Genomic DNA, 17,300 nt, shown 5'->3' on the forward strand with positions numbered 1-17,300 from the left:
TTTGTTATCTACTGCGTAGAGGTTGCCGGCCAAGTCTTAAGAATTTCGCTGCGCTGAAGCAATGGGCTCTATGCACGCCAGTAGAACGTTGACGACAATGCCAAATAATACGGCTCACTTACTTCCGGCGCTCACGCTACTTTGAAAGAATAGCACTGTTTCATACGCGATGCCTGACGGAGCTGTCAAAACTCACAATTAATGACGTTCATTATGTAAATCTTCATCAAAGGCACCCAGTAGCAAACTGGAGAAGGGTTTTAAAATGTACGCCTCCTCCTACATCCACGAATACGAAGATGAGACTGTCATTCTTGTATTTTTGTATCGTCACGGTTAACTAGCTAGTTGTAGGCTAATGTGTGTAATCTAAACATTGCTCTACCACAGCGATAGTATCGTTAGCAGGGTTTGGAGGATTACTTTAAAAATGTATTCCGATACAATTACTGATTACCTGGATTACCTCAATGGCAAATTTGCAAATGAAGACAACAGAAAAGAGACATCAATAAAATGGCTTTCACTTAAGCGTAATCTGTAAATCAACAGCACAATGTAACCTTAGAAAAGAAAATGAGGAAACCAAGTTTTAACAATTAAACCTGCCCTCTGCTGAGTGTTTTTTAAAGACAAATATGATTGTCATTATGCAAACCAGCCTCCTCTACATGGAAAGTGCACAACACCACAGTTTACAAAGCATAGGCTAGTAAAAAAACAAAATCGGCACAGATTTAGAGCATAGACAGTATTTTTAATGAATCAAGTGTCCACTTTCTGAACTGATAAAGAGAATACATGCTGACAGTAGGACTACGGGTTCCAAGTTGAAATGTAGGGCAGACCTAAAGAGTAGTATAGTATTATAGTTTAAATATGCTGTTTAAATGTTATTTGTGAGTGAAAGTCGCGGTAACGTTGCGCATTTAACTTACATATAGCCCAACTTGCTTTGTTAATAAACAGATGTTACCCAGTCACACATCACGCTGAAACTTCAATTAAACTGCCACGAATATATTTCGGTCAGGGGCTTGTGTTTTATCCAAAGTCCCCCTTTTTTATAACGTTAGTAGGCAATCAATACTAACAGGTTAGCTAACCAACTTTAACCTTAAGCTAACCGGATGTCTGTGTAGACGTTAGCAGTGTTGGTCTTGCCTGTAATGCTTCATGAAATTTGACGTGGAGTCCTTGGACAACGAAAGTATTTTCACCGCGTGTAACCATAAGGTGCACTGCATTGTTATGTTCTTCCCACTTTCAGCTTTGAGGACAAAATAGTGTCGATATTTCCAGCCAGGGAAAGCATTTTTTGAACTCGAGGTCATCATATGGACCTTTTTTCTCTGTTGTCTTCTCGTGACGTGTTGTAAAGTGCGCATGTGAATGATGGTATAATGTTCTGCATTTTTAAATCTATTTGTAATCCTGTTAATAATCCCAATTTTTGCTAAAAGTATCTGTAATCTAATTACGTCTTCTTTATTTGTAACTGTACCGGAATACAGTTCGCTTTTTTTGTATGCTAATTACGTAACGCTGTTCCATGTATTCCGTTACTCCCCAAGCCTGATCGTTAGTATCTGTGAAGGTTGAATATTCTTTCATCCAAGTTAAGAATGTATGACTTAACATGTTTAAGTATATGATTCGATATAGCCTATACATTATGTAACGCTACTTTGTTGAAGTTCTCTGCTGTAATCTGTGCTTGCAAGTCTCACTGACAGTTACTAGGAAGTAAACCGGAAGTAAGTGAGCCGTATTATTTGGCATCGTCGTGAACGTTCTACTGGTGTGCATAGAGCCCATTTGGTAGCCTGGATGCCAGACGAATTTAGCCACGCCCACAAATTATTTGGTCGGGAAGTTCGGTCTGGTGTCGCTCCGTTGGGGAGAAATTATCTCCTCACAAAAATCTGTGAGGAGATATAGACCAATCAAATTGTCAGGGCGGGCTTTATACGATGATGGACAGATGATCAACCCTAACGTAATCAACCACGTCACCAAAGAGCTTTTGGGGTGAATTCGTTTTCAACAAACATGGCTGCCGTTGGAGAGCTGAAATGTGGAAATTCGAGTCTGTTTTAGAAGACATTGACAGCACATTCATTTTGAAAGAGGAACAGAGAAACGCGATCAAGGCATCTGTCGATCGAAAATATGTTTTTGCCGTCCTTCCTACGGGATCCGGTAAAAGTTTAATGTATCAGCTGGCCCCATGGTCTACGTTATGGTCATACTACGTTGCTCTGATTGGTTGTAGGCCTATCCAATTGAGCGAAGAGGCCTTTTTTTTCCTAGTTCGGTTGAAACACGCCCCATAATCACAGCCCAACGGAGCGGTCTCAGACTCATATTCTGACTAGAATTATGAGTATGACATCGTCAGGCTAGCAATTTGGTGCATGCGACAATAAACACTTGACTTGACTTGAGTCGCATGCTGCCGATAGGCTACAGAGTTTCACGTGCCCATGCCAGAGACGCTGGAGATGTTTTATAATTACACAACAGACTCTGTTTCATTTCCAACACTTACATCTCAGTGCAATTTATTTGAAATAAGCTTGTAGAAATATATGATAGCAAAACAGCAAGGCAACAATCACTGCCCAGACTGGTGAGCATGTATGAATCGATCCAGATGGCTGTTACATTTGATGACGCCAATAACTGACGTGGGAAACATGAGAGGCAAGTTAAATAAATAATGATCTGTTAAATTCATTAAATTAAACTCAAATACATTTACACATTAAGAAGTAGTTGCCTGATTTCAAGGGAAATACCACAACATTTTAGGCCTTAATGCTGGAGAGGTGGTTTGTTTCGACAACAGGCTTCTAGCCACTGGAAAGTGCAAAGTAATGCATAATATTTGCAACTGTCACTGCTGTAATTAATACATGAATCCCAAGACAGTATAGCCGTTTTATTCCGATTTTCTGCAGATGCCTCTCAGGCAGGCCTCACAGTGAGAAGACTCGTGCGGCCCCTCGGATATCCCAACAGGTCGAAAGCCCCTGTTGTTCTGGCCCAGGTTTTCCCTGTAACACCTCATGCGGATCCTCTCCACCAGCTTGTCCAGCAGCACCTCGATGTTGTCTACCTCGAACTGGGGCTCCTCCATCTGGGCTTCCTTGCACCTTTTGCAGTTCTGTCGGAACCGACGCGCTTTGACTGTTCCCGTCTTTGTCCTTTCCTGCAGCTGAAAATCAAACACAACCAGCACCCTTCTGGAGGGCCAAGTCTTCTTACACTTGGAGCAGGTGAACCTGGAAGTACAGAGGGAGAAACACATAAGACTGACAGCCATTGTGATGAGTCTGAGAAACATGTTGGAGGAAATGTTTGTACTGACATAACACTTCTTATTTCCTCTGAATATAGACTCTGCAGGAGTACACACCCTTTACGGAAGTACAGAGGGAGAAACACATAAGACTGACAGCCATTGTGATGAGTCTGAGAAACATGTTGGAGGAAATGTTTGTACTGACATAACACTTCTTATTTCCTCTGAATATAGACTCTGCAGGAGTACACACCCTTTACTAAATGTGCAGTACACATAGCTAGGATGGCTGACTTTTACTAGACTCCTGATTGGTTGATACAGAAGAATATTTGAGTCGCTGTTTATCTATCACAGGAGAACTCCAGGGACAGGTTTTATTTCTCAAGGATCATGTCCGTGACAGCCATCAGCTGAGAGCTATGCAATGGCCACTTACTTTAAGCATGACATTCATTTAAACATGTCTTACAGCATTTTGAAAATACACACAAGTGGCATTTAATTAACACTTTGGATCTTAACCTTTAGGCTACCTTTGGGCTGTAAGTTCTAATACATTTCTAGAATATCATCTCAAAAGCTGTACTGTACTAATCAACATACTGTAGTGCTAGTTGATTATGTAATAATATTAATGTCACTGAATAATAAACAGTGGATTAATGAATGTCTTTAAAATTGTATTAAAATCTCACCTTGCAAAAGCTCCCCGGATGTACTGATACCAGTTATGAGCTGGGTTCTCTGGCTCAATGGAGTCATCAAACTCAAAACTCCAGCTGTCACCATAAAGCTCTTCAGTCTTCTCCTCAAAAATACTCTCCCAGTCCTGAAATGACATTGTTGCTTTTTAGTTGCCTTTCCAACAAGGAGTTCCTAGCCCTAGTCCTAAAGATGTCTGTCACATGAGACTGAGTGGCTATGTGATGCCTATCTGTGAGCAAAGGGTATGTGGCCACATCACCGGAGCAATGCCTCAGAAATGAAACTTAAAGAAATGAAACCTGGAAGTGTTTCAACTTTCCATTTCCTACTTTGTACTGGTGCTTCTGTCAACCCTATTTTAGTAGCTTGGCCACACACTTTGCAAGTCCACACACTTTGCATTTTAAGTTGCCACTGGACCACATAAAATCCACAACATTAACGTTTAACACAGACCTTGCACACGGTTTTTCTTCTTAAGACACATGGTTTGCTGCCATCTGCTGGACACTGGAGTTCCTGCTGTTGCTGACTTAAGTTGTGGTTTCCTGTCTGCAGCATCGCCTGTATAAAGTCATTGCTCTGCACCATAACAAGGGTGTGTCCTCATGCCCTCTGGGATAAAGTCTGTTTCTAGGAAGGCATTGGTATAACTGATAGGCTATGACATCACAGAGCATGACTGTAGTCCTCTGTAAGCATTTTTTCTTGCAAATGGGAATTCCCTTGCGTATATTATATTTTCATGATGTAACACTAATAAACTGTGGATAAACCAATATGTACATAATTTTCTCAGTTTGTAAATTATTTTGAATACTTAAAACACATGGTGTTTTACTTATAACACTTATATACACAGAGGCAAAGGCCCGAGAAAGCACAGACCACTTACACAGACATAGCCACAGGAACATAATATCAGTATCATGAACATAACAGAAAATGTGTTTTCACAGAAGAGAGCCTGTCAGTAACACACCTCACACATCACACTTGGTCATGGATACATTGGCATCTGCACTGACATATTTAAATTTACTCATTTGACAGACGATTCTATCCACAGCGATCTACAAGTGAGGCACAATGGAAGCAAATAGCTTTTCAAGGAAGTGCCATGTGAAATACATTTTAGATGAATAGGACTGAAGAGCAAGGAGGGGAGGAACATAAGAGACCAGAAACATAATTCTCATGGTGGATGCACATGCCACTCCAGCTGTTGGCTGAAGCTCCACCACAGGTGCCCACCCGTGTCACAGTTCGGTGCCACCTTAAATATCCAGCTCTTCTTACTGAATTGCCTGGGCCAGCTCAGAGCCTGGGTCTGTGCGAGCCACCTAAACAAAGACTTAAAAAGTGAGTGTGCGACATGCAGAATTTAAAACGTATAGTTTTAGATGGTTGTTCATCATGTAATGACATGAAATGTTTTCATTGCAGATTTTAAAAGTAAGGATGTGGTTGGGCATCAATGTAACCTAATCAATGTAACCTTTTATGTACAGTGTATGAGCCTACACGTCAGTGAAACTGAAACTCAAATGGGCTACCCTGTAAATGTGCGGCTCCAGTCCAGTAAGTGGCAGTAATGCAGCACTATGCTTCCCATAGTTGTGCTACCTGAGTGAAATTCGTTGAAAGAAGAAGAAACAGGTTGTTATGGTAACACAGGAACGTCTTCCTTTACAGTTTGACCAAAGCTCTTTTAATTTACAAGTTGGATGAAATGGTTTTAAATCTGTCTAGCATTTTCAGTTGATCGCTAGCGTCAGCACTATTGTTGTAATCATTCATCTGTAATGGAAGGAACCGAAACAGGAGCCAACAGTTATCTTATTAGGCCAAATTACCAGCACAAGTAAGAGAGATTATCATGATCTTGGAAGCTAACATTAACATTAGCTAGCTAGGATAGATGCCTGTCTGTCATAGCAGCCGGCTAGTATAACGATAGCAAACGTTAGCGCAAATGTATAGGTGTGAAGTTATGTTTGGTGCCGTGGCCAAAGTTAATTTGACACCGCTAACATTATTATCCTACCTGCTCTTTAATGTTTATAGCGTGGTAACTTGGTGGATTATGCTAGCTTGGATACATGGTTAAGCAGCTATTCTTGTCTGCATGCTATTATTATACATTGTACATTAACAGTTAGCATAATGTCACACGTTTAACTGTAACGTTACTATTCTGCAGGTTCAAAGCAGGAGTTGTGAAGGAATGCATTCGAGAAATCCTGAGGGATAATCTTTCAGGTGTACAGTACGACCCGGAGCAGAGTCATCTTTTATCCACACAATTAGCAGACACTATTAAAGAGAAACTTAAGGGTGAGTGTTTCCCAAAAATAATTTGATGTTGAACTGAGTTAGCTAATGTTGCTAACTGGTTATTATAGTTGCCTTACCTTCATAAATGAACATAACTAGAAACCTTTTTCAATTGCATTTCCTTAGAAGTGGGATTTGAACGTTACAAGCTGGTTGTGCAGGTGGTGCTCGGAGAGCAGCGAGGAGAGGGAGTCAAGTGAGTAGCGGAAACTGTAGGATGTGCCATTACCCTCTGTATGAAGGTTGAATAACAAAGCTCGAAGGAATTTGGCCAAATGTAATAACTGATTGAGTTTACAAATTTCAGCTGTATGGAACTGACTTCTTTGACACTGAATGAGTGTTGTTTGTGTTGGTTGAATAATAAATACTCAAATTAATTGGGCCACATTGATAACCATGACTTCATCATGTCTTTTAAACATTTTTATAATTGTATTTGATTATTGCTGTTCATACGAGTTTGGATCATCTTTTAAAAAGTATTCATTAACATTTTGGAAGAACATTACTATTACTATTTCTGCAGAGACAGTAATGTCTAGGGTACATTTTTCATGCTGTTCTTTGTTATGGATCCATCACTACTTTGCAAAGTTCATCTTAAAGTTATCTTAGAGTTGTATTCTCTGAGCTCTTGTCTGAGTCTGTGCGCTCTTTTTAGGATGGCTGCTCGTTGTTACTGGGATGCAGACACAGACAACTACGCCCAAGACATTTTCATGAATGTAAGTTGGCTGCTGTCATACACCACCATGCAGTAGATCCTACAGTAGATGTGTGTATGAACCTGTGAGCCTGTTCTTCTTCCTCAGGAGAGTCTGTTCTGCGTGGCAGCCGCCTTTGGAAGCTACTACTACTGAGTGCATGAAGAAGACAGGCAGACCAGAGTCACAGTGGGTCTGAGAGGTAGCCATGGAGACGAGGATGAGGCCTCTCAGTGACAGCGCTACCGTGTCTGAGGACATGCACGACCAGGAGAAGGGTTCAATGGTGGATGTGAAATAGCAGATGTGCCCTGTCTCTGGATCATTGGTTGGTAGGCTTAAACTTCAGTGAGAGAGAGAGAGCTATTATAGAAAAAAAGTGAGGTGGTTATTTATAACTTAATCATATGGAAACAATATTGTCAAATCATATAATCTCATGATATAGATTCATACTATATTGTAAAATATACTTTTATTCCAGCAAAGTTTGTAATGTTAAATTAAAATGTATTATCTACCTAATTGTGTGCTTTTAATGTAGAGTTCTCTTCTACTTTGACAGGATGGCAGTTTTGCTTTACTGTTTAGACCAGGGGTCTTCAACCTTTTTCAGCCCAAGGACCCCTTGGCTGAGAGAGACACTGAGCAGGGACCCCCACCCCCGCCGCCCCAAATTTGGGCCTGATATTCATATAATTTATTTGGAACTAAGTGTCAGTCACACACACACACTCCCCTACACATGTTTGAACAGAATTACGAATCATCTGTGACACACAACTCGTTTCAATTTATTCTGTTTATTATTGACATTTGTTCTCCCTTACAGTTAGCCGTCACTCTGTATTCAATTAGGGAGGGACAAAGAATTAAGTAGCTTGAGAACCTTAAGTATGGATGAAATATCTCATACCTAGTGAGAGATCTGACGTTTGAGAATTCATCATTCATGTCTTTGGCAACAACATTCTCCCTATGAAGCATGCAGTGCGTCATACATGGCTCTTGCACCGTCTGTGCACATCGCGACACATTTTGGCCAGGGTATATCATGTTCACGGAAAAAATTGTCAATCACTTTGAAAATCTCTGAACTTTTTTTACCTCCAGGCAGCTGCTTACAGAATCGAAATTCCTCCTGCATCTCATTTTGGTCGACAAATCACAAAAAAGCTAAAAAATGAGCGTCGTTTGACACATCGGTGGATTCATCTAATTGTAGTGCAAAATAATCTGCCTTCGGGAGTTTTGCGACTAGCAGTGCCCTCACATCAGCTGCCAATTCATCAATAGGGCGGGCTTCGGGATTCTTTTCAGTTTTTTTACGTACTCATCCTTCCCAAACATTGTTTTGCACATATCACTAGCTGTTGGCAATATTAAACTTTCCACAACTATGTATGGCTGTTTGGTCTGAGCGACACGTAATGCAACTTGATAAGAGGCTTTTAAAGCTAGCTCGCACACTTTGGCTGATTGTCTCATCAAGGTCTGCTGGCCCTCAAAAGATTTTAAACGGGAAATATTAAATGTTTTTTTTCTTTCAAGTGAGCATGGGTTGTCTTTGAGTGTCGTTGCAGCTTTGATGGTTTTATAGTTTCGTTTGATAGCACGGAAGAGCAAACCACGCACACTGCTAATTCTTCACCATCGGTCTCTTTGTAGGTGAAGGTAAACTTCAGATAATTCTCTGAATATTTACGTGTCTTCTCCCGTTTGCGCTTTTGGCTGTTCATGTTGGCATCCTCTGAAGGTAGATCATCTGAACCGCCATCAGTGGTGTCTGACGAGGAGCTTTTGTTCCGAGAAATTACAAAACGATCAATTATTTCAAATTGTATGGTTATGGCACATAACGTCTTTTGGCACCAGATAGCTAAATGTAGCTAAAAGTGCATATGTTGCCATTATGATCAAATGATCGCATGAAGACTCATGGGTAGCCTATGTATTATTTTTAAGGAATAGAAAGCAATTTTTACGTTCTGTTTATGTTTATGTAGTCTTTTGGACGTTGTACATTTTTGGAAGAGGGAAAAAATGCTTCAGATGAAATCATTTGGCGGACCCCCTGCAGTACCTCCGCGGACCCCCTGGGGGTCGCGGACCCCCGGTTGAAGACCTCTGGTTTAGACACAAATTCAAATATATAGGAGTCGCTCTAAGCCTATGGTTTGATACCACCACATTGTTCAGCTCATGACATACTGAACACTTATAATACGGGTAGATGAAATCAAGCATTCTGATTGGTTGAAAGGAGGTCACGGGGTGTACTGTATTGAGCCATAATGTACTGTACAGCTGTTTACATTTACCTGAGCGTTCCATATCAGTGCGCACTCAAAATATACTACCTTAGTTAGAAAAAAAATGGCGGACCAAATCTCCGTAGATCATCGTATTTGTACCTAAAAGTTTTAAGTTTTACTTTTTTTTGCTTAGATTTTTTGAAAGTTACCGAGAAATAGACACTGTACAATATAAAAACCCCATTATTGTAACTGAAAAATACGTCTAAGAGGATTTGCGCGGTATATTGCCACCTATCAAAGGTTAGCATGCTACTAGCCGTTAGCGATAAGCAATTCCTCTGTGTTTTTGCAAAGCATCTGCCCCCATCATTTACATTTATCTTGTACATAAACCGGAGATTTCAAGAGTAGAGATGCCTTTCAATATGCAGTTGCAGGATGGGTGAACGACACCAAGATATGGCATTTGGAGACAAAAACAATATGTATGAGATCACAGGACATGTATCCTGGATCTGATCAAAGCTAACTGTTCCTGAGCAAGCAAGAGTGCCAATATGGGCTAACGAGTTGTAGCCAAATCCCAAAGGGCTAAACAGCTCGCTAGTTATTAGCACTCTAGCTTGCTCAGGAGAGTTTAGCTCTAATAAGACACAGCAATTATTCACGATTGTATCAATTGTATATCTAGGTTTTCTCTGGCGACTGTTGTCGCATCCATCAGCACAACATATGCCGGGCAGTTTTAACTTTCTGTGGGTTGTGACCGTAAACAGGTCGCTAGCTATTACCACTTTAGCTTGCTCAGAAGAGTATAGGCTAACAAACGTGATGTTCCCAATGCTGTTTGTCTGTTGCATAGCAACAGCCACACATTCGGGGACTATTTTCTATAGAGTCTAGGCTACTGAAATGCGATACACAACGTTTGGTGGCTATTACAACTATTTTGTGCTTACTATTTAGTTACTATTTATAATGTTGCTGGCAGCCGTATTATAAAAGCAATAAGGTACTCAAGGCAGTACTGTATCGTCAATAATGTACTGTGCAAGGGTTTGCCGGCCCTCCGCTTTGCGTCGGGCCTAACAACACCCTTGAACAGTACATTATTGACGATACAGTACTGCCTCTCGTACCTTATTGCTTAAATAACGACTCTACCGGTAGTATGGAAAGATCGCAGCTGCTTTCCAAGAGTAGCTTCCTCAAAGAAGCATTCCTTCACTACACACTACATTACTCTGAATCGTGGAAATGACTCGTTTATTTTAAATGTCATGGCGCGTATGATACTATCCTGAGTGCAGTCAATCAATACATTGTTAAATAGGTTGACCGCATGATGAGGGTTCACACACACAAATACCACTCCAATCTGTATTTTCAATACTAGAATTTATTGTTTTCCTTAAGTAGTGAACCAAACAAACATAGCAATCTGAGACAAACACAAAAATAGAGCAAGCTGTAACTACAGGACTGATATGGTTAGCACAAACAGCAGGGACACTGCTCTACCCAGAAAGATCATGCTGCATTTCCCTCTTTCTCCACTGCACCTCTATAGGAAGCTCCTGTCACCATCCAAAGGGCCAAATGTTATTATAGATCAGATTATATAATTGTTTCTGTTGTCTTATGTTAATAAGTATTGCAGTTGTACCATTTGAATGGGGACAGCAAGGCAGCACAAAGCCAGAAAAAAAGTGGGAATGTTGATGCCATTTGCTCAATGTCATCCGAAATGTCCTTTTAACAAAATAAACGTCCATAACACCAACAAGACATCCACACACACCTGTCTCACAGATTGATTCCCAAATCTGGCTGAGACAGTCATTTCAGCCAATAGAGAAAGGTAATGCCACTATTTCTGATTGCCTTTGTCTTCGTGAAGATTCACTCATCAGGAGGGGTAACAGCGTTTCTGTAGGCTAGGCCTTATCTGAGGACGTGTAAGGAGAGCACCTCATTTTAAACACATCATTACTGTATGTTTGTATTCTGTTTGTTTAATTAAATGAGTGTGTGCTGTCACTGTTGTGCCACCTTGTGGTGAGAGCAGAGCTGGACTCCAGTCAGTAAAAGGTTCAATCAACAACCAGACTCAAAAATATTCCCCCAAACTCCAACCAGACTCAAAAATATTCCCCCAAACTCCAACCAGACTCAAAAATATTCCCCCGAACTTCACTCCACAAATAAAAAGACACAAATCAAGACCACCTCTGTCTGACAACATAACACATACATTTTACACCAACAGAACAGGACGTGAAATATCAAACTTACAGGGTCCTACAGTGCGCTGGTTAGTTCAGAGACAGGTCTTACCCCCCCCCCCCCCCCCCCCCCCACACACACGCACTCTCTCTGCTACTAGATTATTTGGTGATCGTAAACATATGCACCCATCATATTCAGAACACAACTGAGAGTTCAAGCTACTGAATGTGTTTCCTGGTCAGGTGATGATGGAGCACAGGAGCAGGTCAGAGGAGCAGACTGGTTTAATGGCTTCCTCTGGGATGACCAGCGCCCTCTGGTCCTCAAGGGACTCAGACTTTTTTTTTTAAGATGGTTGACTCAAGTGTGTCGTGTGTTCTTCCCAGACACACACACACACACACACACACACACAGCTGGTATTCCACCAGTTACAGTGGGGGAAGGAAGTATTTTGTGCAAAATATATTTTTATTACCTCCACAGCTCTTTCACTTGGGTTCAGCTGCACTACACACATGATCATCCACATGCAAATCTGCCTCCACTGCACACAGTTGAAAGCTAAAGCCCAAACCCACCTCACATGTTTGTGAGTTTTGAAAAAAGTGCTCTGAATTTTTTATGAAACTGAACGAATCAATAAGTACATCAATCAAACAATGAAATCAATCAATGAATTAATTACATGTAGTCCTGGGATCCGAGTAGGTGCCTTGGCTGCAGACAACACTTCATCTGGAGAGAAACATGTGACACCCCATCTCAACTCCTCTCTGTTTTCAGTCATTGAGCCAGGCTGCCGTGTTACTGATCAAGACTACGCTAGCTGATCCTTCAGTGCAAACCCTCCAAGGAACGGAGGGGAAAAAGAGCTTAAATCCTTAAAGCTGTCAAAAGACTGTTACGCATTCCTCTCTTTAGGACGCTACAGCACAGCTCAAATACATCTATGACATGACACTCCACACACACACACACACACACACACACACACACACACACACACACACACACACACACACACACACACACACACACACACACACACACACACACACACACACACAGACACTTCCTATGACCCACTACTAAACATGCTGGTTAGCAAAGGTAAAGCTTGTGTTTCCCAGGACAAAGGTTTCCCCTTCGGCACGTCTCAGGCTCTGCTTCCACAGACTTCACACTAATGGAGCGCACAGCGGAGACTGACAAGAGACCCGTCCCTCTCTAAGCCCCTGTGACAGCTGTCGAGATGGAAGGTCAGGTGGAGGTCGTAACCATGGGAGCCAGTAGTGGTGTGGTTTGTGCTATTTTATGGCTGTGCGGTAGAACAACCATCAGCTATCACTGGGGACACAAGTGCAAGAGAGCAAACACACACACACACACACACACACACAAACAACCACATACATCCACACATACAAATAACTGAACGGTTCTGTCTGTCTACAGGACAGAGGTTCCAGCGCCTCATACATCACTGGTATTCACTAGCAAGGTGCAAACTAACTGCTGGTGCTGCTGAACAAACGGCTACCAAACAAGCCAAAACAAAAAGACAAACGATCTAACTAAAACAGGAACATGAGAATACCGCCCCCTTCTGGCCACTTTGAGCACTGACTCATGCGAGAGAGCATGCTAGGCTATGCTGTGCTACGTGCTAACCAGAGCAGCTCCCTCTGGGGAGGAATCTCAGAGTTTGGGTGTGTGCAGCTCTCCTGTGAAACGAAATGCTCTGCAAAGCGACAGAGGATAAAGAGAAGCAGGTCCCTCAGCACCCCCCCTCCCACTCACACACACACACACACGGCTGAGGTCGTGCTTGGACCGCTAATAACTTGGTGTTCTCAGATATGTGTGTCTTGGACAACACACATGCACCTCTGACTACCGAAGTCCTGCTTGAAGTGATGATTACTTGGTGTCCTTAGACCTGTGTGTGTGTGTGTGTGTTTTGGACTACACACACACACGCGCGCATTCATGTAAGATATGGTTATCGTGTATGGTTGTGTTATTGTGGAGGAGCAGAGGGAGTGTGAGAGTAACTGTGTCATTGTGCTGGAGCTGAGTGGTGTGTTGGTAGCAAAGCACCAGGTCCTTCAGGGAGCTCTGTGTGTTTATATGTGTGTGTGTGTGTGTGTGTGCGTGTGTTAATATGTGTGTGTGTCACACTGTTGTACAAACACACACACACACACACAAACACACACACACACAATTGAGAGTGCTGAAGCAGATGGGTGTGTTTACAGTGAAGCACCATGTCCTTCAGCGAACTGTATTTGTGTGTGTTTATATATATGTGTGCGTGTGTGTGTGTGTGTGTGTGTGTGTGTGTGTGTGTGTGTGTACAACAGGACAGACCAGATGAGTGTGCCATTGAGTCTCATTGTGCTGAAGCAGATGGGTGTGTTTACAGTGAAGCACCATGTCCTTCAGCGAACTGTATTTGTGTGTGTGTGTGTGTGTGTGTGTGTGTGTGTGTGTGTGTGTGTGTGTGTAGTTCTGTATCTGAGCGCGCGCGTGTGTGTGTAGTTCTGTATCTGCGCATGTGTATAGTTCTGTATCTGCGCATGTGTGTGTGTGTAGTTCTGTATCTGTGCATGTATGTGTGTATATTTATGTGTATGTGTGTGTGTGTAGTTCTGTATCTGCGCATGTGTGTGTGTGTGTGTGTGTGTGTGTGTGTGTGTGTGTGTGTCTGTCTGTAGTTATGTGTTTGAGTGTGTTTGAGAGAGCACAGGCCAGGCCAGTGTGACGTTGAGAGCCTGGTTGTGTTGGACCAGAGAGTTGTGTCTGTAGTGCAGCACCAGATCCTTCAGAGAGCTGTGAAGGTTGTATGGCTCCGCAAAGCCGAAGCCGGACGCCGTCCTGAAGATCACACAGTGCTTCACCTCGCCGTCCACACTGTTAAACACACACATACACACACACAGAGTTATGAGTGAAGTGGCATTCATTGGCATTGAGGAGAAAGGTATGAGCAGTTATATGATAGTGGGTGGGGCTTTGAACCCAGATGACAGTGGGTGGGGTGGTCGTCCAGAGGCTGGAGCTCAGACGAATAAATATGTGTGTGAGTGTGTGTGTGTGTGTGTGGGGGGGGGGTCTTTGTAACCAAGGGATATAGACTGACATTAAATTCCTAGCTTTTGTTATTTCCAGTCGACAAATGGAAATATCACAAATGGCCTCATTATAAAACTGTTAGTCAATTGCTGTGCGACTATTTAGTAAGCTTAACCTTATAACATCATGAATTTAGATCCCTAATAAAGTCCATACTCTGTTTTTTCAACCAGTAAGATTAGATAGCTATGTTACACTGAAGATATATACAAAACCCATTTCCGAAAAAAGTTGGGACATTTTGTAAAATGCAATATATACAATAATATGTAATTTATCAATTCTCTTGAACTTTTATTTTACTTTGTACGAAAGCACAAAGAAAAGATTTCTAGTGTTTCCACTGACCAACTTGATTTTAGTTTGTAAATATAAACACATTTAGAATTTCAGATTCTTGACGCAGCGGCAGGCTGTGTTAAGTGACAGTCCCTGAATCTTTTCACAATATTATGTCCTGTAGATGGTGAAAACCCTAAATTCTTTGCGATCTTGCGTCGAGAAATGTTCTTTTTGAACTGATTGACAATTATTGAATTTTACAAAATAGCCAAACTTTTCCGGAAATTAGGTTTGTAGTTAGCTAGCTAGTTAGTTAGCTAGTAAGCTAGCGGTCCTACAGTGAAGCTGAATAAAGCTGAAAGGGGAGTGTGGGTGGGGCAGTGTGTGGGCGGGGCTGAAAGATGACAGACTGGGTGGGTGGGGCTAAAATGGTGCTATGTGCTGTGAGGTTTGAGCTGTGTGCTGTGAGCTGTGTGCTGTGAGCTGTGTGCTGTGTGCTGTGTGCTGTGTGGTGTGTGGTGTGAGCTGTGTGCTGTGTGCTGTGAGTTGTGTGCTGTGAGTTGTGTGCTGTGTGCTGTGTGCTGTGAGCTGTGAGTTATGAGCTGTGTGCTGTGTGCTGTGAGCTGTGTGCTGTGTGCTGTGAGTTATGAGTTATGAGTTGTGTGCTGTGTGCTGTGTGCTGTGAGTTATGAGTTGGGTGCTGTGAGTTATGAGTTGTGTGCTGTGTGCTGTGAGCTGTGTGGTGTGAGCTGTGTGCTGTGTGCTGTGAGCTGTGAGTACTCACACTACGGAGCAGGCGTAAGCGCCCTTCTGTGTCTGGCTGTCTCGGATCAGGAAGGTTCCGTTGGCACGCCCCCTCAGCAGCTCTTCCGCCTGGGTCCGCTTCAGATCGCCCAGGTACCAGCTCTGCTCATCCAGGTGTGCCACGTCCTCCTCCTCCTCACACACGAGCGTGCACACACTGGGGAGAACACACAGGTGGCGCTAGAGAGCAATCCCACAATGTATAGCAAACAGGCAGGCTAATGACAACTTGTCGGAACAATGTCAACTTTGACACTCACTCCTCTGTGTCGTTCCTGATGCCCAACCACTCATTGATTTTCTTCTGCTTGGTGCCTTTCTGTGTGAGCCAACTAAAATGAAACACACACACACACACACACACGACAAAATAATAATGCACATTTATTAAAAAGAGACATTACAGGGTTTCTGTCTAAGACTAGCAAACAAGCTAACAGCTAACCACACAGATAACACAGCTAACAGCTAACAGCACAGATAACATAGACAACAGCTAACAGCTAACAGCTAATGGCACAGATATACTGTATATAAACTTTATTACAGGCTCAAGGCCCACATGGTAAAAAAACAATACATACAAACAATACATTACATACAAAATATACAAGGAAAGAAGGCCTAAAAAAAGGCACTCATGCCAGTGTTCCCAGATCTTAGATGTGTACTTGACAGAGCTGTGGCCAGGGTCTGTCATCAGATCAATATTAAAATTTGTAGAGCGGTCCAGCCGACTCATAAACTTAAAAGTAAGGTTCCTCAGCAAGGCCATGATGGTGGTTAGACCCATATCACAGAACAGCTCACTGGCTCTAGTACTCCTGGGTTTCTTCAGGAGTATCCTAAGACAGTCATTATAGGCTACTTTCAACTTACGCAAGCTCTCCTTCTTGTAATTCACCCAGAGTGGAGCTGTATAGAGAGGGGTGCAGTAGGCTCTAAACAAATTAATCTTAACATCAACTGTACAGTGGTGGAATTTTCTAACCAACATGTTAGCTTGGACAAAGAGCAATCCCCTCTGTCTGCCAAGTCGGCATCATCCACCAACGTGTCTGTAATAATGTGCCCTTAGTATTTGGTACTATTGGACACCCCCAGAGTTTGCCCAGAAAGCTGAAAGGCAGGGAACTTAATATCCATGTCATCCTTAGTCCTACAGACCATTACCACGCTCTTCTTGGCATTATATTTAACATCAAAATCGACCCCATAATTAGAGCAGATGTTAAGCAGCTGTTGAAACCCACTGCTACTAGGGGATAGTAAAGCTAGGTCGTCTGCATACATAAAGTGGTTGACCAGGGAATCACCTATCATACAACCTGTTCTGCATCCCCCCAGCTGCCTGGAAAGGTCGTCCATAACCGATAACACAGACAATAGCACAGATAAAACAGACAACAGCTAATAGCACAGATAACACAGACAACAGCTAACAGCACAGACAACAGCACAGATAACACAGACAACAGCTATCAGCACAGAGAACACAGACAACAGCACAGATAACACAGACAACAG

General features: G+C 42.4%; 3 protein-coding genes across 3 annotated transcripts in view; 1 reads left to right on the forward strand and 2 right to left on the reverse strand.

Moving 5' to 3' along the window:
• Positions 1-2,532: 2,532 nt before the first annotated feature.
• LOC105896410 (receptor-transporting protein 3-like) lies at positions 2,533-4,345 on the reverse strand. Its single transcript, XM_012823163.3, has 2 exons — positions 4,006-4,345; positions 2,533-3,287 (listed from the first exon to the last, which is right to left on the reverse strand). The coding sequence occupies exons 1-2, from the start codon at positions 4,149-4,151 to the stop codon at positions 2,945-2,947; spliced, it is 489 nt and encodes a 162-aa protein (XP_012678617.2). The 5' UTR covers positions 4,152-4,345; the 3' UTR covers positions 2,533-2,944.
• Positions 4,346-5,638: 1,293 nt separating this feature from the next.
• dynlt2b (dynein light chain Tctex-type 2B) lies at positions 5,639-7,579 on the forward strand. The gene is made up of 5 exons (XM_012823184.3): positions 5,639-5,879; positions 6,219-6,352; positions 6,479-6,548; positions 7,017-7,080; positions 7,168-7,579. The coding sequence occupies exons 1-5, from the start codon at positions 5,821-5,823 to the stop codon at positions 7,213-7,215; spliced, it is 375 nt and encodes a 124-aa protein (XP_012678638.1). The 5' UTR covers positions 5,639-5,820; the 3' UTR covers positions 7,216-7,579.
• Positions 7,580-14,242: 6,663 nt separating this feature from the next.
• Positions 14,243-17,300, reverse strand: part of LOC122133228 (phosphatidylinositol 3-kinase regulatory subunit gamma-like) — a 13,132-nt gene continuing 10,074 nt past the window's right edge. The window contains exons 13-15 of the mRNA XM_042708959.1: positions 16,034-16,105; positions 15,754-15,930; positions 14,243-14,465 (exon numbers count right to left, since the gene is read on the reverse strand). Of these exons, the coding sequence (XP_042564893.1) occupies positions 14,270-14,465; positions 15,754-15,930; positions 16,034-16,105 (445 nt within the window). The 3' untranslated portion in view covers positions 14,243-14,269. The remainder of the gene's footprint in view (positions 14,466-15,753; positions 15,931-16,033; positions 16,106-17,300) is intronic.

This window comes from Clupea harengus, chromosome 10, assembly GCF_900700415.2.
Source record: "Clupea harengus chromosome 10, Ch_v2.0.2, whole genome shotgun sequence".
NCBI lineage: Eukaryota > Metazoa > Chordata > Actinopteri > Clupeiformes > Clupeidae > Clupea > Clupea harengus.